At 54.8% G+C, this 23,722-nt stretch overlaps 1 protein-coding gene across 1 annotated transcript in view; it reads left to right on the forward strand.

The window, feature by feature from the left end:
* Positions 1-23,722, forward strand: part of BMP7 (bone morphogenetic protein 7) — an 88,350-nt gene that overhangs the window by 37,694 nt on the left and 26,934 nt on the right. Inside the window, exon 3 of the mRNA XM_080813708.1 lies at positions 20,352-20,500. Coding sequence (XP_080669834.1) covers positions 20,352-20,500 — 149 coding nt within the window. The remainder of the gene's footprint in view (positions 1-20,351; positions 20,501-23,722) is intronic.

The raw sequence follows: 23,722 nt of genomic DNA on the forward strand, positions 1-23,722 counted from the left end.
AAGGATCCTTGGAAAACTTGGTATCCCCATTTTCCAGAGAAAATCCCCAGCTAGAGACTGGCTCAGGGAGAGGGAGTAACTTACCTGGGCTCACACAACTAGAAGGTGGCAGAGTTGGGACTTGAACTCGGGTCTCTGGGGTTCTGGGGCTCGCGTCTTTGGCTATGGCAGCACCGTGGTGCTTCTCACGCGTCCCGATTTCCTCACCTGGGCCTCAAATGGTGATTGTGATTCCCCAGCTCTGGTTCTCACCGTTGGCTGCGGGCTAGAATCATGGGGGGAGGGGGAGGGGAGGGTTTTTTTAATTCCTGATAAGTCAGAGTCTTGGGGGTGGGGCTGGGCATTTTTGTATAGCTTGCGGGCTGCGGACAGGTGACCAAGAGCTCTCTTCTCTCTTATCTGTGAGCCATCTTCTCTGCCTGAGAGACGGAAGGGGACAGACAGACTCCTGTGTTCCCTTTAGCCTGGTTTCTCAAAGGTGACTGTTTTTCTCTGTAGGACCGAGCCTGAAGTGTGGTCCTGACCCTGACGGACAATCTCAGTGGCACAGGGAAGGGGCTGGCTGAGGGTGGGGATGCCCTCGGGCTCCGGCTCCAGAGGCTTCCGGAAGCTTCCAGAAGCAGTTTTCTGCTGCTCCTGAAGGCCTACGTGCCTGGTTCCCCGTCTCCTGGCTTGCACGTCCCGCCGCTACACCTCAGCCCCAGGGCGGGAGCTCTGGTTTTGAGCTGCTTTCTCAGGAGTGGCCGACTCCGCTCCCTGTAGCCTTTTCAAAAGGCAGGAAAGGAGCAGCTGGCTGCCTGGGCACCACCAGACGTTCTGGAAGGTCAGGGGAGAGCAGGGCCTGGGGCAGTCTGGTCCAGGACACGTTGGCACGTTTCTTAGCACCTTCGTCAAATCCCAGCTCGGAGCCACTTGGACAGGAACAGAGGCCCCTGATGCCTCTTGGTTCCCCTTGGGGTCCCCTCCCGGGTCCAGAGGGGTCACTCTAGAAGAAGCCTGCGTGCAGGGACAACCTGCTGGGCAGAGACTGTGTCCAGTTAGTGCCATCGGCTTCCGGTCCCGCAGGCTGTGGCTGACTGGTGGGCCTCGGTGGTTTTTCTGATCTTTGTGCTTTTGTTTCCTTCCATCATTCATCCCAAGCCTGGCTTTGTGGGGAGAGTCGGGTTGGTGGGAAATCAGTGATGACAGGTTCTGTGCCTGTGACCGACCCAGTCAGCGCTCAGCAAGCCAGGGCCCGCGTCCTCCCTCCTTCCTGCTGATGACCTTGAGAAGTCCATGTTCTCCCATACTGAGGATGAGACTGTTGGGGCACAGAGTGTTAGGTGACCCTCCCGAGGTCACACACTAAGGTGGAATTCAGAACCAGGTAATACGTGACAGCTGGGGTGCTGGGGTCCCGCCTGGGCAATTCTGATGTAGCTGGTCCTGGTGTCACCTTGACACTGATATTTTTGAGGCTGCCCTGAGTGGACTTGCTCCCTGCCCTGCCTGTTCCTTTGAGGCTCTCTGGGACCTTGGATGAGTCCCTTCATCCATCCCATGGAGGCGCAGATTTCTGTCCTGCTCCCTTCCCAGGGCGTCGAGAACTGTGCACCGTGCAGCTGAGTGGCAGGTAGGGTTCCCGAGGTGAGTGGCTGGGTCCAGCCGTCTTTCTCCAAGAGGACACAAATGATTCCACCACAGGGCACGCCGCCGCCTCTGCCCCATTCTGATCACCCCAGGTGGGTTTCACGCCTGACGGCTAAGGTCAAGGTGAACAGATGTCCCCCCGTGAAGTGGTCCCCTTGCAGACCTGCCTGTGGGTGAGGGCTGCTGCTTGTCCGTCTGCATCCATTTGGCTGATGCCTTCCATTTCGCAGTGCATGACCCCTGCCCTGCCCTTCTTGAGGACGCCTCTCTGAACGGAGAGGAGAGACCGGCCTCCTGGAACGGCAATGATGACAGAGCTAATTGCCTTGAGGAAGTGCCGTGCAGCACTCTGTAGTCCTTCCCATCACATCCCCCCTCCCCAGAGAGGTACCACTACCCATGTCATTTCACAGACAGGGAAACTGAGGCACGGTGCCAGGTTTGGGATTAAGGACAGGAAGCATGCATCTCTGTCCTGTCCGACCTGTTTTTCTTCCTTTGCCCTTACCGCGATCCTAGGAATCAGGAGATGGCAGGGGCGAGGAAACTACGGCAGGGAAGACAAAAGACCCGGCCCACGTGTCCCACAGTCCTGTACAATGAAGAGGGAAAGATTGGGGGATTTGGAGACACCTGGATCCACCCCCATCCCACCACTTGGAAGCTGGGTGGGTCAGGGACCCTGGGGGGGCCTCCCCAAAGATCTGAGCCTGACAGTTGCCCAGGGGCTGAGCAAGGACAGGTGTCTCGTGAGGGTGGGAGTTGGCTGGATTTTCCCCGTTGTCCTATTCTTTGTACCAGGAGCCTGGGACACAGCAGGTGCTCTGTAAACCCTGTGTGTGTGTGTGACTGGAGGAAAACGTGTGTAGCCTTCTCCCAGGGTGTGGACTTCCTGAATTGTGGGGCCATGGCTGCCTCCTGCCTGCAGGTATCCCCCGCTCCGAGCCAGGGCCTGGCATGAAGACGCTGGGGACAGCCCAGTTGTCTGAGTTCTGGCCGAGGAGCCCCAGGGCGGCCTCGCGCTCTCCCAGCTCCTCCCAGCTCCTCCAGCCTCCAACTGGTCCGTCCGTCCCGTAAACCTTCCAGCGAGTTCTCTCTTCCAGGGCTGAAACTTGAGAAGGCCTTGTTTGCAGTCTTTCTTCAGCATTTGAGCCCAATTTCCAAAAAAGTGAAAATTGCCCGTAATTATAATACTTTTCGATCTTAGGGAGGTTTCCCTGTGATGATTATAATTATATTATTTAGAGCTGTGTGCCAGGGGGTACCCAAGGGTAGATTGGTTCTCGGTCTGCAAATAGGGGAAATGTCGGCATGTGTGCCGTGGCCCTGGGTTTCCCACACTGGAATGAATTTCGAGAGAATGGCTTTCGCATCGGGGGCTGTCTGTATAACTTGATCGGCACGTTAATTCCAAAAGCACTTCATACTTGGACCTCTGCTTGCCTATAGGAGCCTGTTTTTCCAATGTATTAACATCTGTGTTTCATATCAGGGCCTGTAATTGCTTTAGCCTTTTTGGCAGGAGACAAAGAGAATTAATATTTTTCAATTTGGTCATGAGCGGTCATCTGTAGCTGGGAAGAAAAGGGCCTGCTCAAATATGAACTCAGTGGGGCTGGGGAAGGCAGGCTTACCCAGAGGATGATGTTTTGAAGGAATCAGCCATGCTCATGGAAGTCCTTGGTTGTTTCAAGTTCATGGCGGAAATAGGCGTCTGGGCAAGTGCCCAAGGTTCTTGCAAACACTGGTTCTTCCTTCCTTTGTCTTCCTGCCAGGCTGTCAGCACCATTTTCTCCTCCCAACCCCCCAGCCCCTCGCAATGCCCAAGGCATTCTGTTTTCCCACTCCCGGAATGGAGGAAGGAAAGCCAACCCGGCTCGCATGCCCCCTCCGGGATCCAAGGCAGGCATTGCTCATGGATCACGGAGCTCCCTCCTGCCTGATCCTCAGCGGGACCCCAGGCAGAGAGGAGAGGCAGCCGCTGCTGGCTGAGTGAGTTGCCGTGGAGTGAAGCCCGCTGACCACTGGTCTCAGCTCAGCTTTCCTGGAAGCTTCCCCAAGACAAGGATTATGTGTGCAAGTGAGTAATTAGAAAATGTATCCAGCAAAGGAAGGAGCACGGGGAAGCGTGTGGGCCAAGGCAGGCAGCCGGGCCACCTAGAGTCTCAGGAGGGTCCCTCCTCCTGCAGGGGCTTTGGGAGTCAGAGTTGCACCCCTGACCCCCGGTCAGGGCTCAAGGGGCTGCAGAGTCCATGCTGCCACCTCTGTCAGTAGGGCTGGAGGCTGAGTCTCTCAGGCTTGGCTGCACTGACATGCCACAGTGTCCCCGCGGACCCCTGCACGGGCTGGGCCGTCCTGGGCATTGCGGGGAGGCCAGCAGCATCCCTGGCTTGTACCCGTGAGATGTCATCCCCAAGCGGCAACAACATAAACTATCTCCAGGTATTGTCACATGTCCCCCGAGAGCAGGACGCCCCCTGTTAAGAAGCACCGGTGTGGAGGCGGGGATGGCAGTCCCCAGGCACTTCCAGTCTGGATGCTGATGGGCGGAGTGGGTGCTGGCATCTGGGAGGGAAGCTCCCTGGGGGCCGTGGAGCCACGTAGGAGGGTCTAAGACGCTGGGGTTCTGGACAGCCTCGGGGGTGCTGCTAACTCTGACGCATGCTCGGCATGGGACGTTCTACCCCGTCCCTGTCTTCCTCTGACCTTCCTGTTCACCTTGACCGCTCTCCACTCCCGAAACACTGCTTCGCACCTGTCACGCACCTGCTCACGGGCTTCTATGGGTCCCATGGTCTGGGATTGTAAGGCCCAAATTGAGGTATCATTGGAACCACATGGGAGCAGGTTTAAAGAGAAACATAGAGGGGTGCCCGACAGAGGCTCAGTTGGTTAAGTGTCTGCCTTCGGCTCAGGTCATGATCTCACAGTCCTGGGACTGTGAGCCACATCGGGCTCCCTGCTCAGGGAGGAGCCTGCTTCAGGATTCTCTCTCTCTTTCTGTCCCTCTGCCCCTCCTGCCACTCACTCTTGCTCTCTCTCTCTCTCTCTCAAATAAATAAATCTTTAAAAAACAGAGAGAGAAAAAACCCCCAGAAATTCTCATTTCTAACCCCAACAGAACGGGTGTTGAGACTAGAAGTCTTCATGTGTATTCTTTTTATTTTTTTTAATCTTATTTTATTTATTTATTTATTTATAAAGATTTTATTTATTTATTTGACAGACAGAAATCACAAGCAGGCAGAGAGGCAGGCAGAGAGAGGAGGAGGAAGCAGGCTCCCCGCCAAGCAGAGAACCAGATGCGGGGCTCAATCCCAGGACCCTGGGATCATGACCTGAGCCGAAGGCAGAGGCTTTAACCCACTGAGCCACCCAGGTGCCCCTTATTTTATTTTTTAAATTTATTTATTTATTTGACAGAGAGAGAGATCACAATAGGCAGAGAGGCAGGCAGAGAGAGGAGGAGGAAGCAGGCTCCCTGCCAAGCAGAGAGCCTCATGCGGGTCTCGATCCGGGGACCCTGGGATCATGACCTGAGCTGAAGGCAGAGGCTTTACCCACTGAGTCACCCAGGCGCCCCCCCTTTTTTTTTTTTTTAAGATTTTTATTTATTTATTTATTTGACAGACAGAGACTACAAGTAGGCAGAGAAGCAGACAGAGAGAGAGGAGAAAGCAGGCTCCCCGCTGAGCAGAGAGCCCGATGCAGGGCTCGATCCCAGGACCCTGGGATTGTGACCTGAGCCGAAGACAGAGGCTTAACCCACTGAGCCACCCAAGCGCCCCTTTCTTATCTTATTTTAGAGACATTTTAGGTACAGAGGTTTCCTCTTAAACCCCCTCGCCCTACACATGTCAACACCCGCAGCCAGAGTGGGACTCTGTTACCATGGGTGAACTCACGTGGGTATGTCATCATCTCCCCAAGCCTGTAGTCCACACTAGGGTTCCCTCTTGGAGGTATCCATTCTCTGGGCTTTGATAAATATATAACGGCTTGTGTCCACCATTATGATGTCATCCTGAGTGTTTCCACGGCCCCAACAATCCTCTGTTCATCCTGTTCCTCCCTCCCCTCCCCCACACCCCGACGACTCGTGTTTTTCTTTTAATTGTCTTTATAACTTTGCCTTTTCCAGAGTGTCCGTAGTTGGAATTGTCCTGGAAGTGGCTGTCATTTAGTTGGTGGTTCAAAACTAGCACCTAGGATTGGCCCCATCATTTATGAGACCCAGAACAAAGTGAAAATGTGGGTCCACTTGCTAAGAATGTACCTTGGATTTCAAGCCGGTGGTGGCAGAGCATTAAACCATGCAGAGAGTCCTTCTGTGGGTGGGCCCCTGAGTGATGGCACAGGCCCCCTGCCCGTGGAACGGGTCCTGCAACTCTCTGGGCGTGGATGTCTGCGGACAGCCGTATTCACCTGCATACCCTGCAGCTTTACCTTGAAATACTTCAGTCTGGGGGCATGCCTTCCACAGCCCAGCTCCCAGCTCATTTCCAGCTCCTCCCGTACACAGACACATTGACACACACACACAGACACGTGCACACACACAGACACACGCACAGGCACGCCCATCCACAAAGGCATATACGCATGCGCACAGACACACAAAACACACAGACATATACACAGGTACACACTGAAGTCTGCACACACACACACGCCCTGTGGTATGGCCAGGTTGGCATTTGCCTACCTCTTTGCTCTGGAAACTTCTTGTTTTCCAGCTCCTGCTTTTCTCACCCCATCTCCCTGTCTGTCCGGTCTACTCTAGTTTAATTCCCACACCTATACCCCCAAACCAGCTTTTTGAAAAAAATATAATTTACTTTTTCTTATTAGACTGTTTTTTTAGAAGTTTTAGACATAGAAAAATTGGGTACAGAGAATTCCAATATGCACTGTACCTGGCTTCCCCCATTAGCCTATGACATTAGTATGGTGCATTTGCTATAAAAAATAAGCCCATGTTGGAGCGCCCGGGTGGCTCAGTCGGTTAAGCGTCTGCCTTTGGCTCAGGTCACGATCCCAGGGTCCTGGGATCGAGCCCCGCATCGGGCTCTCTGCTCGGCGGGGAGCCTGCTTCCTCCTCTCCCACTCCCCATCTAGTGCTCCCTCTCTTGCTGTGTTCCTCTCTGTCAAAAAAAAAAAAAAAAAAAAAGAACCCATGCGGATGCATTGTTATCCTTAACTGAGGTCAGTCATTTATCCAGACTCCTTTTGTTTTCATCCTCACGGCCTTTCTTCTCTTGCAGGATTCCCACCACTCCCCCCCCCCGCCCCCCGCCCACCCCGGCGGGATACCACCTGACTTTTCCTCGTCCTGTCTCCTTAGGCACCTCCTCCTACGAGTTTCTTGGAGTTTGCCCGTTTCTGATGACCGGCTTTTCGCAGAGTGTGTGTGCATAACCCTTTCCCGCTACTGCTGGTCTGTCTCAACCCTACCTATCATCTTTTTAATCGGACCGTTTTTGTAGTTTTTCTGTTTTCTGTGTATTTTATTTTGTAAGCGTATTTATTTATTTCAGTCATCCCCACCCCCGGAGTGGGGCTCATACTCACGACCCCGAGATCGAGAGCCTCGCGCTCCTTCTGAGTGGGCCAGCCAGCAGCCCCCGTGGCACCGCCTGCTTTAAAACGAAGCTCAACTCCCCCATCGCGGTGCCGTCCCGCTGTCTTTTGAACCTGGGCCTCTGGGAGTCAGGATCACCAGGTCCTCAGCCTGGAGCACCCGTAACCTTTGGGGCTTTCAACCACCCTCCCTCCAGTGCCCGGCTTAGAGCAGACGGTTTTGCTTCTTGAGCGAAGACTGAACTGTAAGAGCCTTTTAAGGAATAGGACTTCCTTTGCCACCGGCTCTTCTTTAGGGCTAAATTAAGGACTCTTTAAAGATGATACCTAGGTCCAAAAGCAGACGTCTTTTCTCCCCTGGATGTTGTGGGGTTGGGGATTTGCACTTGACCTTTGGCTCGGGGATTGGGTCCGCAGATGGGGGCCGTGGAGGAGGGAGGGCAGGGTGGTTCGAGAGTCAGGTGACGAAGAGCCAGAACCAAGAGCCTCCAAAGAAACCTATTGTCAAAGGAAAGGAAATGGGGATTCTTCTCGGAAAGCTTTTGCTAACAGAGTCCTGCTTCGGATCCCTTTCCCGTCAGAGGGCCCGGGGTACATGTCCAGACCCTGAATTTCCAGGAGAACCTGCGACCCCCCCCAAGTCTTGCTTCCTGGGCGATCAAGGGTGTTGCCGCCTTCCTCCTCATCACGTTCTCCTCTCGCTGGCACCATGGCCATGGGTGTCTTGGGTAGATGTCCTGCCCGCGGTCTTCCTCCTCCAGCCACCTCGGGGGGCATGACTCCTGTCATGTTGGCCTCGCCAGCTGGGGGCTCGGACAGAGCCTCCATCCTTCCTCAGTGAGGTGGCCACAGACCCGGAAGCTTCCGCCCAGCACTGGCCTCTCCTGCCCGAGAGCCTTCTCTGATCCTGGGAACGTCTGCAGCCCACGGAGGGGCCGAGACCCCCGGGAGCAGCCCTCCATTGCCGGCGGTCAGGGACCGGTAGATCAGTCCCGCACTCTCCTGTCACCTTGAGAAGCACCAGGCGGAGTGGTGTTCACCCTCATCCTGGGGGCCCGAGGTGTGAGCCCCAGCGGCACACGGCGTCCTGTCGGGGCTTTCCTCCCTCCCTTCCTCGCGCTCTCGGGCTACTTGCATTTGAGCCCTTGACTCGGGATCTGCCTCTGGGGGAGGGTCCCGAAAATATGACAGAAGATACGATGGGGTGTCCGGCCGGTGGGGCCCTCGGCGAGCTGTCTCCTCAGCCTCCCCTCTGGCCACCGATCTTCCGTTTCAGGATCTGCGGCCAGAGTTAAGTCTGAGACACCCCGTCCCACTCTGCATGGAGGTGCTCCCATCTGGCCTTCGTTTCTGGAAGCCTCGAACCTGGCGATCGTGATCCCTGTTTCTGCCCGTAGACCCTGCTGCAAGGCTCACTTCCCTTCCCCGTCGTCTGCCCGCTTCGCTCGACTTCCCTGCCTCTGGGTTTGGAATCTTAAAACAGCCTGTGGTTCTTTAAAAAAAAAAAAAAAAGAAAAAGAAAGAAAGGTAGGGAGGACGACCAGCGTGAAAGCTGTGTTTGTGTTGGTTTGTTTATTCCCTGAGTGTGCGTGGAAGAGGCAGCCTTGACCTCGGTCTATTTTGGTCTGGCGCTGGAGGCTGGAGGAAATGGGGCAACCGGGGAAGGGCTGGGGAGACGAGTCTGCCGGCCGGGGAGTCCCCCCCGCCTGCCTTCACGGTGCCAGGTGGACGCAGCCGCCCAGCCGCGGGTTTCCAGAGCCGCCTCCGAAGCCCCTCGGCGCTCCCCAGCAGGCCCCGTGTCTCGGCAGCCCCCCCCCCCCGCCCACCCCGAGGCCTTTCAGTGACTGACGTCACCAGCACGGCTCACCTCTTGTCCTTGGGTGTCTGTGTGGCTTGTGCCTCGGTTGGACGGAGTTAGGGTTACTCGGGGGCCCAAACCCTGGAACCGGAAGCAAAGGGGAACAAGAGTTGGGGCCAAAAGGAAATCGGCCGTTGGCTTTCTTCCTGGCTGTGGCTTCCTGTCCGTCCGCGTCCTCCTGGCTCCCCCGGAGACATCCCGATGAAGGAGCGGGTGCTGGCGATGACGAGGGCACAGGCATGGAGGGCTGAAGCCCACACTCCCGGCAGCTGCCCGCCGGGGCTCTGCTTGGGTCCTCCGGCAGCCCCCCGAGGGCACAGGCAGGCCTGGAGGGTGGGCTGTGCAGGGCCTGGGGCTCACCGGTGGCCGGGACCGGGCACCCCCCATGGGCAGTGGGGTAGGGGGAAGCAGTGGCCTGAGGCCCTGGGAACTGGGGGTGAATCCATTGCTGAAAACACTAGAGTCACTCGAAAAAGAAAAACATTTGCTTTTCCTCTTTTACTAACACAGACGACAGGACGTGAGCCCAGAAACCACCCCCTGGGCTGGTAGGAGCGCACCGGTGGCACAAGCACGTTCACTCAACAGAAAACTGAGACCTACTGCGTGCCATGCGGTGTGTTCGGTGCCTGGGCTGCGCCAGCGGCTGGCAAAGCAGGCCAGGTTCTTGTGGCCTCGGAGCTCAAAATCCCGGTCGGGAAAGAGGACGCTCCAAAGACCTCTGCAGACAAATTTAAACACCAGCCCGAGCGCTGGAAAGGAGAGGCTCGGAGCGTGTCTCATGACAACGTGCCTCTCGGGTGTCGGTGGAATTTTCCCCGGGGGCCGAAGGAGGCGCAGGTGTGACGGAGATTCAAGGGCGGGGGACAGTGTTGCGGGGGCCTGTGTAGGCGGAGGCTGGAGCTGTGGGGCCGGGCAGGAGGAGTGTGGGATGACAGGGGGTGTCGGGGAGGCAGGGGGAACACGTTAGGGACTCCGGGCTTTTTGTTCTAAGAGCTAATAAGGGGTTGAAGGCAGAGCAGTCATCTACTCAGATAACGAGGCTCTGAAGGCCTCGCGGGTTGCTGGGGACGGGGGAGGTCGGGTCAGGAAGGGGGGAGTAGGGCCCCCCGGGGTCCCTCCTGGTGGCAGCTCTCCCTCCACCACCAGAACCATGGCTGGCTTCCCTGAACCTTCGCCTCCCACCCGTGGAAAGGGCCACAGCCCCTGCCTCACAGCTGTCCTGGGAATCAGCAGGCCCTCTCCGTATCAGGAGCCAGGCCTGTTCCGAGATCGTTGCATCCTGAGTGAGGGGCCCAACTGGGTTGTGAGCTCCCTGCTTTGGGGCTGAGGCAGCTCAGATCGGGGGGGCGGGGGGAGTTTCATACTGCCTTTGAGGTCTGCTCCAGCCCAGAACCACGGGCCTTGGACACGGGCTGGGCCCTCCTGACTCTGTCATCCCATTTAATCCATTTGAGAGCAGCCCTCACAGTTAACCCATTCAATAAATAAAAGAAGCTGAGGACAGACGTAGGCTTCGGTCACTCCCCTGGGATTTTACTTTAACTTTCCTAAGACCCAAAGCCTTGTGTTATGATACCTACGTCCCTGCCCACCCAAAGTGTGACCCAAGGTCCAACCAGGGGCTTCTTCACACAGAGGATTCTGGACTTCACTCAGACCTCTTCCTTGTCTTCTCCTGCCGGTTGCTGCATCCCCGATAGGGGAGAACCTTCTATGTTTAGCTCTGCTCCTCCTTGTCCACTTCCTGCCTCCATGACCCGTGGGCACGCACATGTTTGAGAGCCTCTTTATCACATGCCAAAGCCAGAGTGGACCTCCTTTGCAGCAGGACTTCTCAGAGCCTTTAAAGAGCTAATGCACATTCTGAAATTTCTCAAGGAGGGGGTGATGTGGTGCTATGTGGTGCATTCCACCCTTATTCGAATACAGAGCCTTTGCATGCTCGACCGTCTCATTTTCCTCTCTTGGGTATTCGATTAACGGAGGCAGTTTTCGAGACCTTGGTAAATTTCAGACCCTTCCTCTTGCAGATGGGGAAACTGAGGCCCCGACCTTAATGGCTGCTGATCTGCTTCCTGACTTTTGACAACATGGGCCTCCTGGACTGTAGACAGGAGTGTTGTTGACTGTCCCGTGAATGCCCAGACGAAGGGGCAGGGACGGGAAGGGAGGAGGGAGAGAGAGACAGTCAGAAAGACAGACAGATGGCTCTGGGGTGGGGAAACCGTGGGCTGGCGACTCATGCTCTGGCCCTGGGCGGAGGGTACCGTGCTTCTTTGTGTATTTTTCCACCTTCCTCCCAAATGACTTAATTTTAGCCTTCCTGGATATGCGTAGTCTTAAAGAAAGCGTGTTTAAAAAAAGCCTCGGACCTCCCCGACTTCATCTTCCTGTCCGGGGACGCCAGGGACTGTTTGGGTGACTTGGTAGAAGGGTAGGGCATTGCCTGGAGCCGCAGGTGGGGTGCTGGGGACCTGGGCTGGGTCCGCCCCAGCCTGGGGCCCTGGAGGGGCGCTCCCCGGGGCGCCACGCCCAACTTCCCCCGTGGGCCCTTTGATCTCCGTCCCAGCGCCCCTGCGGGCCTGGTGTTTGCGTGCTGGTCCCACTCCAGGTGCACGGGGGCTGCTGGCTTCCCAGCCTGACTCATCCCGGGCCGAGCAGCAGCATGCCCGCTCCCCCTCCGTGACATCACGTCAGCCCGGGAAAGCTGGGGGTTCCCCACCGCCCTCGCTCTTGGCTCTGTCTTCTACTGTCTTCTACTACCCTGCAGTAGTGTTCTCGAGGCCCCGCAGTAGTGCAGTGTGCGGAGATTTTAAGTGTCCAGCCCTGCAGTGTTCCAGAGAGCTGGGGAGTGGGGGTGAGGGTCAGTGCAGGGGTGAGGGAGGGGAGTCTGCTGGTGACCCCTGCTGGAGACTCTTCCCCCCGGCTTCCCCTTCCCCGTTCTCTTTGGACCAGAACCTTGCAGCCTTGGCTGCAGGCTCCCCTCCCCCCTCTCACCTTGCTTTGCATCCCCTGTTCCCTCAGCTGGAATGCCCTTCCTGCCCTCCTGGCTGCATTAGCTCTGCCCATCCCTCTGACGTGCCTCAGGAGACCCTGGACTGCTTTTCTTCCTCTGCTTCCGTGGACGACTCCTTCCTCTCCTCCTGCCCCCCGATCGGGGTCTAACAGCCTTCCCTGGGGGATGCGTTCGGCTCATCGGGAGTCCGAACCCGTGTCTGGCTCCAGGAGCACCCGAGACCTGGGGGTTGGTTTCAGGAACGAAACTCCGTTCGTTCCTACGGCTCTTGTGACAAATCACAAACTTAGTGGCTTGAGACAGCACCTGTTCGTTCGTCATGTTATGTCTGTGGGGGCCGGAAGTTCTAGACGGATCTCACTGAATTACTCTGAAGGTGTGTCAGGGCTGAGCCCCTTCTGGACGCTCCAGGGGGGACCATCGGTCGCCTTGTCTTTCCCAGCTTCCAGAAGCCACCCTCGTTCCTTGGCTCACGGCCTCCAGCTAGCAGTCACGTCCCTGTGACACTGCTTCTGTCCTCACACGTCTGTCTCTGGTTGGCGCATCACCCTCTTTGCCTTATAGGGACCCCGGTGACAACAAGGGGCTCCCTAAATCACATCAGCAGAGCCCCCTTGACTCGACAAGTCACAGGTTCTGGGGGTAGGATGTGGGCTTCTGGGGTGTGTGTGTGTTTATTCTGCCCAGCACATAGTCAGAAATTCATTTCTCTTTCTTGGATGGGGGTCACTTGGCCCAGGGCCAGCCACGTTCTCCTGGATTCTCTCCGCGCCCTCTAACTCCTGGGAGGATTCCTGGCGGGGGGGGGGTGTGCCCAGTGGGAAAGAAGGGTGGCTCCTATCTGGAGCCTGCCACTCCCTGGCCGAGGACACTTTCTTAATCTCTCGACCCCTTCACTGTCTCACCTATAAAGCGGGGGTCCTGACCCTATGTGTCCCGTTGGAGGAAGGAGGATTAGGTGAGAGAATGTCACTCACTCAAGTGGGGCGGCAGGAGCGCTCCCAGGCCTCAGTGTTGGGTGCTGGGCCCCTGGCTGCCAGCCAGGCCTCCTGCAGAAACCCGGGGTACCTCCAGGTGTGGCCCTTCCAGGCCCCCGCCACAGGTGCTCCCCAAAGGTGATGGGCTGTGTCTGAGGGACACGGGGTGGGGGTGGGGGGACGACTGCCAAGTGGGGTCTCAGGCTAGAATGGCGAGAGACTGTTTTCTGTCATACCACCTGAGACGGAGGCCCAGAATTGGCTATTCATGTGTGGCCACTGATGGCCTGCGCACCAGGTCTGGCCTCCCCAGCTGAAAATTAAGCCAGCAGGAACAGATATCCCAGGCTCTGTTCAGCACTTAAGACCCCAGACCACTGGGACCCTCAGGCAGGAGGGGGAAGGAGGCTTCGTCCCCACGTGGCTTTGGGATGGGGGCTGTCTCCAGTGATGAGGCCATGGGCACTGGGGACGGGGTGGGGTCCAGCTGGGTTTTCTGTTCCCTGGGGCTCCTGCTACTGCCTGGGGTGCACCGGCCCAGAGAAATCCTTAGACTTCCAAGCTGCCTGGTTTGCGGGTTCTGGGGCTGTCCTGATTGGGGCTGGTTTGGATGGTGCACTGATCTCCCGGAGGCTCTAGTCTGGGAGGGGCTCTCCGCATCTCATGTGGGATCATCCCGCTCTGGGAGTGGGTCATGGTGAAGGCCCTTGAGATCTGTCTCGAATCATTTCTAAGGAGCCAGAGGGAAAAAAAAAAAAAAAAAAGGACTTTCCACCTTCCCACGCTGGAGACTTAAAAATACCCAGTTTTCCAGCGTCGTGGAACTTTCCAGGGGAGGTGGGGTGGGAGGTGCTGGAAACCAGCTCTCGTGGTGGCAGGCCACCCTCCTGCTTCTCCCTGTGGGTTAGCTTTCAGCTTTCTCAGGGTTGTCCCCGGGAGCAGGAGGCCGCCAGCCCCAGCAACTCCCTGTTCCCAGGCTGGTGGTTAAATATTAACACCCCTCCGTGCCACGACGTTGGGGTCACCGGCGGTTCACGCCTCACAGAGAGCAGGGCTTCGGGGCAAGCTCGGTTTCAGGAGGGAGCCGTTGACCTTCGGGGTCTCGAGGCTGCTGCTTTCATCGGGAGCGGCTGGAGAAGGTTTGGCAAGGCAGGCCGCACATGCGTCCCAGCTCTGTGGCCCCTCCGCGAGCCTGGAGGAGCAGGCACGTGGTCCACACCCATGGAAGGGGGCTGCGAGCCGGGCCACCTCCCTCCCCTCGGGGTCATCATGCCGGTCCGGTGGAGCGTGGGAATAGGTTGTCCGTGTCAATCTTGCTTCTTTCAGAAACAGCAGGTGCCCACTGAATTAGATGCTACTGATGAACACGGGCAGAGGGGACAACGTGTTATGGCATAATGGCTCTGTGTTCTGTATTTCAGGCTTCAGTAGGCTTTATCCCTTTCAAAAATAAAGCTTTATTGAGATATAATTCACAGAGTATACAGTTCACCCTTGTAAAGTGGCTCAGTGGTTTTAGTCTGTTCCAAGCTATGGGACCATCACCCCTATTCCACATTTTCATTAGCCCGAAAGGAAACTCCATGCCCATTAGCACTCACCCTCCCCCCATGCGTCCCCTCCCAGCCACTGGCAACCACTGAGCTTTCTGTCTCTGTAAATTTGCTTCTCTGGACATTTCATAGAAATGGACTCACACCAGACACGGTCTCGTGTCTGCTTTCTTGTACTCGGCGTAATGATTTCCGAGTTTATCCGTATAGTACCAGATGTCACTTGAAGATTCCTTCTTACTGCCCAATAATTTCCCATTGTGTGGATTTGCCATACTTTGTTTATCCATTTATCGGAACATGGATATTTGAGTTGTTTCTGCTTTTCAGGACTATTATGAATAATGCTGCTATGAACATCTGTGTGTAAGATTTTGCATGGATTTATTTTTTATTTCTGTTGGGTGGTAAAATTACCCCAAATTGTAGCTCTGTGTTTCACCTTTCAGGAAACTGCCAGACCGTTGTCCAGAGCAGCGGCAGCATTTCCCAGTCCCATGAGAAGTGATGAGCAATCCAGTTACTGGGTATCCTTGTCAACACTTGTTACTGTCTGTTTTGGTTTTAGCCATCCGGTGGGAGAAAGTGCTGTCTTACTGTGGTTCTGAGTTGTGTTTCCCTGGTGACTGACGATGCTGATCATCCTTTCATGGGCTCACTGGCCATTCGTGTATCTTTATAGAGACGTCTGTTCCCATCAGCTGTGTCCATTGTTGGAAGCCATGGTGGACTAGATTCCCCACCTCGTCCTCTCCCGTTTTCTTGACCGATTTGTACAAGCAGGAATTGTCTGTTGATAATCTGGTGATTTGGGTAAAAACACAGTACAAAACCATTTGTGGATCGGGGGTGAGAAAGACTTTTCATTTCTGTTATGTTGTGCATCTTCAATTTTCTATTTCTTCTTTTCTTATTTTTCTTATGTTTTTCTTATTTTTCTTTTCTTCTTTTCTTCTTATTTCTTATTTTTTAGCATTTCGTATTTCTCCAGAAACATACATGCCACACATTCTGTTTCATAACGCCTTTTTGCTTAACACCCTACCTCCCCCTCATCAAGGAGTGTTGATCTGTATGGAAGCTTGTACATACCACCATGTCTTACCAGTGTTTCTTAGTAGGTGGTTGTCAGTTTTTTGGTGATAAACGGCATAACCATGGTTTGGGTTCTGTCTGTGTGAGAGACAGACTACCCACAACACCGTGTAACTCAACAGTCATTTTGTTGCTCAGGAATTTGGGCAGGGCTCAATTAGGACACTAATTGAGGTTCTTGTACTTTCTACAGCATCTGCTGTGGTCATCTGGGGGCCGGCTGGGTTTCTTTCTCTCTCTTTTCCAGACCCTCTTCCCCCGTGGCCTCTGCCCCCTTCCATTCAGTCTCTCTCTTAGCACAGAAGTCTGATTTCGGGATCCACGGCTAGCTTCCCAGAGAGCAAAAACAGAACTGCTAACCCTTGGACAGAGCAGGGCCTCTCTTCCACTGGGTCCTACTGGTCACAGCAAGTTGCAAGGTCAGCCTAGACTTCAGAGGTGGGGAGCAGCCCCCACTGGTTTATGGGAGAGCTGCCTGTGGGTACCGAGATGGGAGGAATTGTGGGTGGCCCCATTTACAGAAAGTCTATGACTCTGACCATCCTGTCAGATCCACTTTGGGGTTGAAGTGCACATTCTTTGAATGGATGTACAGTCTACTGACTTGTGGATTTGGGGAATCCATATCTAGCAGGGAACGTGCTCCTGTTCCTGCCTGCTTGCCTCCTGTAACTGCAGGGTGCCCCGACAAGCCTTCAGAATTTGCTGCCAAGCTGGTCTTCACTTGGGTCTCCCCACTTGCTCAAGAAGGCGGCATTAACCCCACTTTACAGAGGAGGAAACTGAGGCCCAGCAATCTGCTGGCTCAACCTACTCTCCTCCCTTTGCCACCATCCAGATCTCATACTTTCTAGCATTTTCTCTGCTCCACACAATGTTGTGAGAGTAAGAGGCATCACGCAGAATCCAGCCACCTCCTGTGTCTCTTATCCTTTGGTGAGAGGTGAGTTAAGGAAGGGACAGGGCTCACGTGCTCACAGTCTGGGGTCAGACTTCCAATGCTGCGCCCGGTTCTGTCCCTTTTAAGGTCACTGAGCGTGGGTGGTGCTTTACTTCTCTAGAGCCTACTGTCCTCATCTGTAAAAGGAGAACAACCATCTTACGGTTGGGGGTCCCAGAGCATTGACATGAAGGAAGCACCTGGATTTCCAGCAGGGTTGAGGGTGGGGGGGTGCCGTCGGGCTCCTTGGGGGACCGTCACCCCAAGCCTTCCCCTCCTCTGCTTGCACCTGGCCTGGGTCAGGGGGGCCAACGTGTTCAAGGTAAATAACACGTCACAGAGGTCCTCCCCAGTGTGAGAACCACTGTGCTCTAATGAGATGCTCAAGGTCACAGCTAGAAGAGCCCACTCTCCCACCTGTCCCTGCAGACTCGGTCTCAGAGCCATTCCTCCATTGTCTCTTCCTGTGGGCCAACCTTGTGCCTGGACCTTGGGTGCAGAAGCACAGCCTCGCCAAGGGTGTCCTGCCCCAGGTGTCCTGCCTTCGAATGCGGCTCTGCATCTTCCAAGTAGGCCCGGAACAGACCGCAGGCTGAGGCCCGGGGGAGGGGCTCCGGTGTGTTCCCGCTGATTCATGGGATGAGTCAACGCGGGCCGGTACCATCTGGTGCTCAGTGTCACAGCCTGTAATAAGAAGGTTTAGTATCGTTTGGCAAGGCGTTCGCTGTTCGAGAGCCCCAACTTACTCTTCGTTGCTTTACTGCCCATGAGGGCTTACCCAGATATCTGGTCACATTTTCCGGCAAGTAACATTTTCCAGCAAAGTCACCACCCAGGCTTGCGACTTCTGGGCCGTGGCGTGGACGCTTCCTACGGGGCCCGGGGAGCCGGTCTGAGCGGGGGAGCTGTTCTGGTTTGGGCCGGAGTTTCTGCTCGCTGTTACTTGTTGAGAACAGCTGACGGTTCGCTGACAGTGCCGGCGGGCCCGGTAGCCGGAGGGAGTCGTCGAGGCACACTGGAGATGAGGACAGCAGCGAGCTCTGGCTTGCAGGCTGGACACCCGCACAGGTGTCCCCCGAGTCGGTTCTGGAACTGCCCATCCAGGGGCCAGGGAAGAAGTGGAAGTGACGGGGTCGTTCAAGGCTGCCCTGTTATTCTTCCGCTGGGACGGGCCGGGCCAAGTTAGCGTCTCCGATATCCTCTGTGGCTCCGAAAAGCTATCGCTCCTTCTAGCGTCTTCCAGCCTCTCTGTGTGTCAGAGCGGGAAGTGGGCTCAGAGGGACTGGCGAGGGGACAGTACACCGTCCTGTGTTCGCTAGGAGATCCCCAGGCATGGTTCATTCCCACACGTTGCATAATACAACTCGGTATTTTCTCAATCAGGTTCTGGCCATTGTTGAGTACCACCTACAAAGAGATTTTCACTGACACGGATGCCGATAACCCCTCTTTCTGTCTTGCGGTCCTGGTGAGGCCGTCCCATCCCCGTGGAGTGCCCTGCCCTCCCACGGCCAAGGGCTGGGCACCTCCTTGACTCGGCCAGCTAGGCTCTCTGCTCTCAGACTTTGGGCTGGAGCGATGCCCAGAGAGAAGTAGAGCTCAGGTTCCTGCCGTCCACAGCTGTGCTCCACGAGACAGCCCGACGTCCTCTCACCTGCCTTGGCTCCTTCTCTCGCTGAAGCTGGTTCTCCATCCCTGCGTCCGCCTCTCTGAGGACACGGGACTCTCCCCGTACATTTCCAGTGGACTCTGCTTTCAAGTAAATTTGAACGCTGGCTCAAACTACTGCTTTATTTTCTGCGTGCCTTCTCATGACGCCTGCACACACGAAGGTGACTGGTAGACGTCCGTGTGTTTCGGCAGGCAGCAGAATTACAGTTCGGCAACCTCACAAATGTGGAGTCTCCAGGCCATGTGGCAGAGATGAATGATGGGGTGATGGGTAATAGGAGAATCGGGGACTGGGGCCAATAGGAAATGTGTGCCTCGTCTTGGGGGTCCCCTGCTCCTTGGCGTCCAGCCCATGGCTCAGTGCCTTATAGCGCAGTGAGTGCGATTTGCCAGAGGCTCTGAAATGCCGGTAGCCGCAGCTGAGCAGAGGTAGTGTCCAGAGGAACTGTGTTGCTGGGTGGTGGCAGGCGTGGGCTTGCAGGCCATCTCCCTGGATGTCAGCCCTGCCTTGGCTCCGTCTTAGCCCACAGGGAACCCTAGTCACCCCAGGCAAGCAACTGGGCCTTTTGGAGCCTCGGTTTTGGGGTCTGCACCCTAATATCCTCCTCACAGACTTGTAAGGATGCAGTGATGACCTGATGCTGGTCAGGCATTTCAGCCTGGAGCCTGGCGCATGGTAAGTGCTCAGTAGTCAGAGAAAATTCACCATAATTCCCCAGAAAATTAGATCACTCCAGGTGTGACGGGGTGGAGATGGTCAATGTCCCGGGGCAGGGGGTTTAGATGTTGTTCCCCATTGTACCCCGGTGTCTGGCACGATGGTGGGGTGGGCTCAAATATTTTAACTGATTATTGAAGACTCAAAATATTGAAACTTCGAATGTTTCTAAGTAAAACTGCGTAAGATGTTATGAGACCTTGTGTACTAGAATTCTACTATCACAAAGGTAAAAATTCACCAACCTATCCACCCAACCACCCATCCACCCAACTACCCATTCATGTACCCAACTATCCACCCCTCCAGCTACCCATTCACCCATCCATCCCTCCATCCACCCATCTACCTACCCACCCACCCACCCAACTGCCCATCCATCCATGCATCCATCCACCAACCATCTACCCACCTATCCACCTACCTATCTATCCACCCATCGATCCTCTCATCCACCCACCCACCCATCCACCCACCCACCCACCCACCCATCCACCCACCCATCCTTCCATCCACCCACCCACCCATCCTTCCATCCACCCATCCACCCATCCATCCACCCTCCCATCCTCTCATCCCCACCCATCCATCTTCCATACACTACAATGTCATTTGTAGTTTTTTTGCTACTGCAAAATGTGAGAAAAAGAGGATTAAACGGTTATCTCTATAAATAATGTCAGTCTAGGAGTTCAGCTCCTAATGCTTGGAGGGCTTATGAAGAAGCTGCATGGCATGGAAATGAAGAGCCTTTTCACTGGTGCTCAGTTACCTGAGCTCACACCCTAACTCAGTGGCGTCCTGGCTAAATGACCTGCGGCAAGTCATGGCCTCCCCATAGTCCGTGGAGATGATAGTCTCGCTACACTGTAGGGTCATGAGAGTTGAATGAGATAATGTGTGTAGAATTCTTGGGGCAGTACCTGGCACATGGTGAGTAATCTAACAAGTGTGGGCTTCCTCCCCGAGACTCCCAGCAGCACAGAGGCTATAAATTCCTGCCATCCTGTCCCCTGTCCCATTGGTGTGCCACCTAACATGTGTGAAGGGTGAGTTTGCCTCGGAGCAGCTCCTTGTCCCCTGTGTGTATCTCTTTATGCCTCTTCCACACTACTTTTCCCCATCACAGCTACTAGGGGGTCTCTAGGCCTGGATCTTGCTCTGATGCACCCACTTTTGGGAGCCTGGTGGCCCTCCTCCTGCCTTCCGCACTCCACATGGTCCTTCTCTCCAACAGTGGCTGGCCGGTGACAGGATGACAGAGCCATGGCCTGCTAACCTGGAGCCTGGGTCTCTCCTCCTCTCTTGCAGGGAGTCCGACCTGTTCCTGCTGGACAGCCGCACGCTCTGGGCCTCGGAGGAAGGCTGGCTGGTGTTCGACATCACCGCCACCAGCAACCACTGGGTGGTCAACCCACGGCACAATCTGGGCCTGCAGCTCTGCGTGGAGACCTTGGATGGTAGGTGTCTGGCCACCACCTCCCCGCTTCTAACGTAGCCTGTGCTCCTGGAATCATGCAGGAGCCCGGCAAGCTCATGCCTGCTTCCGTCAAAACAGGCCCACCAGCCCCCACCAGCCAGTACTCACCGTCCAGCCTTTCGATCCCAAGCAAAAGTAACACCCACCCCCTTTGCAAGAGATGATTACACGGTTGGCCATAGCTGGTTCAGGTGGGGCCTCATGCAGAGTGAGGTCCCGCACCGGCAGGGTCAGCATTGTCTTGGAAATGCAGACTCTGGTCCATCCCAAGCCTGCTAGAACCAGCGCTGTGCCTGGGGCCCCAGGGGCTCGCTGAGCACATTACGCATTTGAGACGTGCTGACCCGGGCACCCCACCCCCGGAGACGGAGGACATCCTGCATGCCCCGTGCATGGCAGATGTCTAACAATATCCCTGACCTCTACCCACTAGAGGCCGGTAGCATCTCCCAAAAATGTCTCCAGGTGTTACCAAGTGTTCCCTGCTGAACAAAACTGTCCCAGTTAAGGACCACAGCACCGGTACAAGGAAGGCATGAAGCCCCTTCCAAGAGACCCTGAATGTGGTTCTGAGTCCCAAACACTTGGAGAATCCACTGTTGGTCTGTGTCGCCCTGTGCCTCGCTGTCACTCTCTGCGGGCACCCACCTGCTCGGACAAGGGTGACCAGAAGGCGAGTGGGAACTCGGATGGGACTGCTTGTGCCCACGTCGTCCCCCAAAGCGTGTTTCTTATTAAGTGTGGGATGGCTTTGGGTGGGTAGCTTCTTCCTTATACCAGCTTTCAGGGGAAAAAATCACAAACTAGAAACACATTTATTTTAGAGTAGGTAATATTTGCCAGTGGCTCAAAATGCAAGTTACAGATACGCGCAACAGTGCGGCTCTCCCGGGGGCGGCCTGAGCAGCACACTTCCACACCGGGGGCACCTGCCATTTCCCTGTTCCTGGCTGTGTTTTCAGAGATGCCCTCTGGGTGTTTAAACAACTACATATAGACTCTGTTTTGCTTTTATTTTTTCCCTCCCGCAAGTAGTAACGTAGCATATACGGTGTTCTCCGCGTTGCTTTTTATCACTCACCTTGACGGCTGGCCCTTCGCCGCCCTGGACGAGCTGCCCTGTTTGTTTAGGGGCTTTTGTGCTGTCGTGTACACGTGCAGTGAGTGTAGCCCTGCCACTCACTCGCCTTGTGACTTTGGACAACTTCCCTCACCTTTCAGAACCTCCTCCTCTCCAATACACAGGGCCACAGGGGGTGTTAATACAGAAAGAGTTTTAAGATAGTGCCTCGGTGCGCATAGGAATCCCCCCAGGCATCCTGGTAAAATGCAGTTTTGGATCGAGTGAGCCTGGAGTGGAGGAGAGGCTGCCGCAGAGGCTGCTGGTCCTGGGCCATGTGTTGGGAGGCAGAGCTGAGTCTAGACCTGATGCCTGGGATACACGCCCTACTCCAGGGCTGTTTCTCTTGTTATTCATGGTGTTGGTGTCGTTACACTGCTCCTGCCACCCACACTGACTTATCTGGGGCCCTCCTGGGAAGAACGTATAGGCGTTTTCTGGTCCTTTGCTCTTACGAACAGGGCTGCAGTGGAAAACCTCAGTCGTTGTCCACTGAGTGTAGCCCTAGGATAAATACCCAAAACGGACATTATCTGTGCGTAGTTTGGACAGGTGTTGTCAGTCTGCCCTCCTTGGGGCTCCATCGTCAGAAGCACATGAGGGCACCTGCTTCCCCTTCTTTGGCAGTACACATTCCCAAACTTGTCCATCTTGGTTAATCAGGGAGATGACAAATGGGCTCTTGTAGCTTTGCTTTGTTTTCCTCTCTGCTCTATGAGGCCGATCCCCTTCTCCGGTGCACTGCTTGCAGTCATCTCCTTGCGTGCCATGCATTTATCCCCTCTGCCATTGCTCTGACAGAACGTTGGTCTTTTTCTTCCTTATATTCTAAGGACATCTGGCTCTTTGTGATTTGAGTTGCAAATAATTTGTCAGTTTTTCATTTTTCTCTTTTACTGTGGTTAATGCCAGGTGCCAAATGGATTTGGGTGATGTAGCCAAATTGTCTCACCTTTTGTTTTATTGCTGCTGGGCTGTGCCTCTCTTCTTTCCTATCAGAGGCCACTGCTTTGGTCTGGAACTGCCCCCTCAGTCTGAGACTGGCCTGAGGCCATGCACCATGCAGGAGGTGCAGCAGAGTCTAGGACCCTGCTTGTCTCGCTTCCAGGCTGGTCTTTCTAGTGGTGGAGCCTTCAGCCCCCCTCTCCTCCTCTTTCCCCACTCCATGACACATAAAGAGGGGAGGTCCTGGAACTGCTAGAGTTTTCCATGACTCTATATTGGGTTGGCAAACTATATGCCCAGTGGACCAGATTCAGCCTGCACCCTGTTTTTCTGTGGCTTGTGAGCTGAAACTAGTTTTCACATTTTTTTTTTTTTTAAAGATTTTATTTATTTATTTGACAGATCGCAAGTAGGCAGAGAGGCAGGCAGAGAGAGAAGGGAGGAAGCAGGCTTCCTGCTGAGCAGAGAGCCCGATGTGGGACTCGATCCCAGGACGCTGGAATCATGACCTGAGCCGAAGGCAGCCGCTTAACCAACTGAGCCACCCAGGCGTCCCTAGTTTTCACATTTTTAAATGGAGGAGAAATATCAAAAGAAGAAGACTATCTCATGATATGTAAAATTACATGAAATTCACATTTTGGTGTCCATAAAGTTTTATTAGTACACAGCCACACTCATTGACATATTATCTAGGCCTGCTTTTATGCTATCACAACAGAGTTACATAGTCGTGACAGAGACTGTAGTCCACAAAGTTGAAAAGATTTATTATTTTCAGATGATTATTTATAGACAAAGAATGCAATCCCTGTTGTATGCCAGAACTTCTCAGACTGTGTCCCATGAAGTGTCAGTGGGTGTCCCAGGCTAAAGGGAAGCATTCATGATCAGTTAAGTGTGAGAAGGGCGAGGTTGGATAAACTAAGCAGATTTCTCTGCAGGACTTATCAGAATCTTTATTTTGCAAATATCCATTGTGAGTTTCCTGATGGGGTACAGAGCATAGAGGAATTCTAAACTTATTTGACAATAGAATCATTCAACTCTTCTTTTTACTTAAATGCTCCCAAGGAACGTATTGGAGATGAAGTAAAAATGGGGCTAAGGTAGATTTGACTCCTCTCTTCAGAGTGG

This window comes from Martes martes, assembly GCF_963455335.1.
Source record: "Martes martes genome assembly, chromosome: 9".
NCBI lineage: Eukaryota > Metazoa > Chordata > Mammalia > Carnivora > Mustelidae > Martes > Martes martes.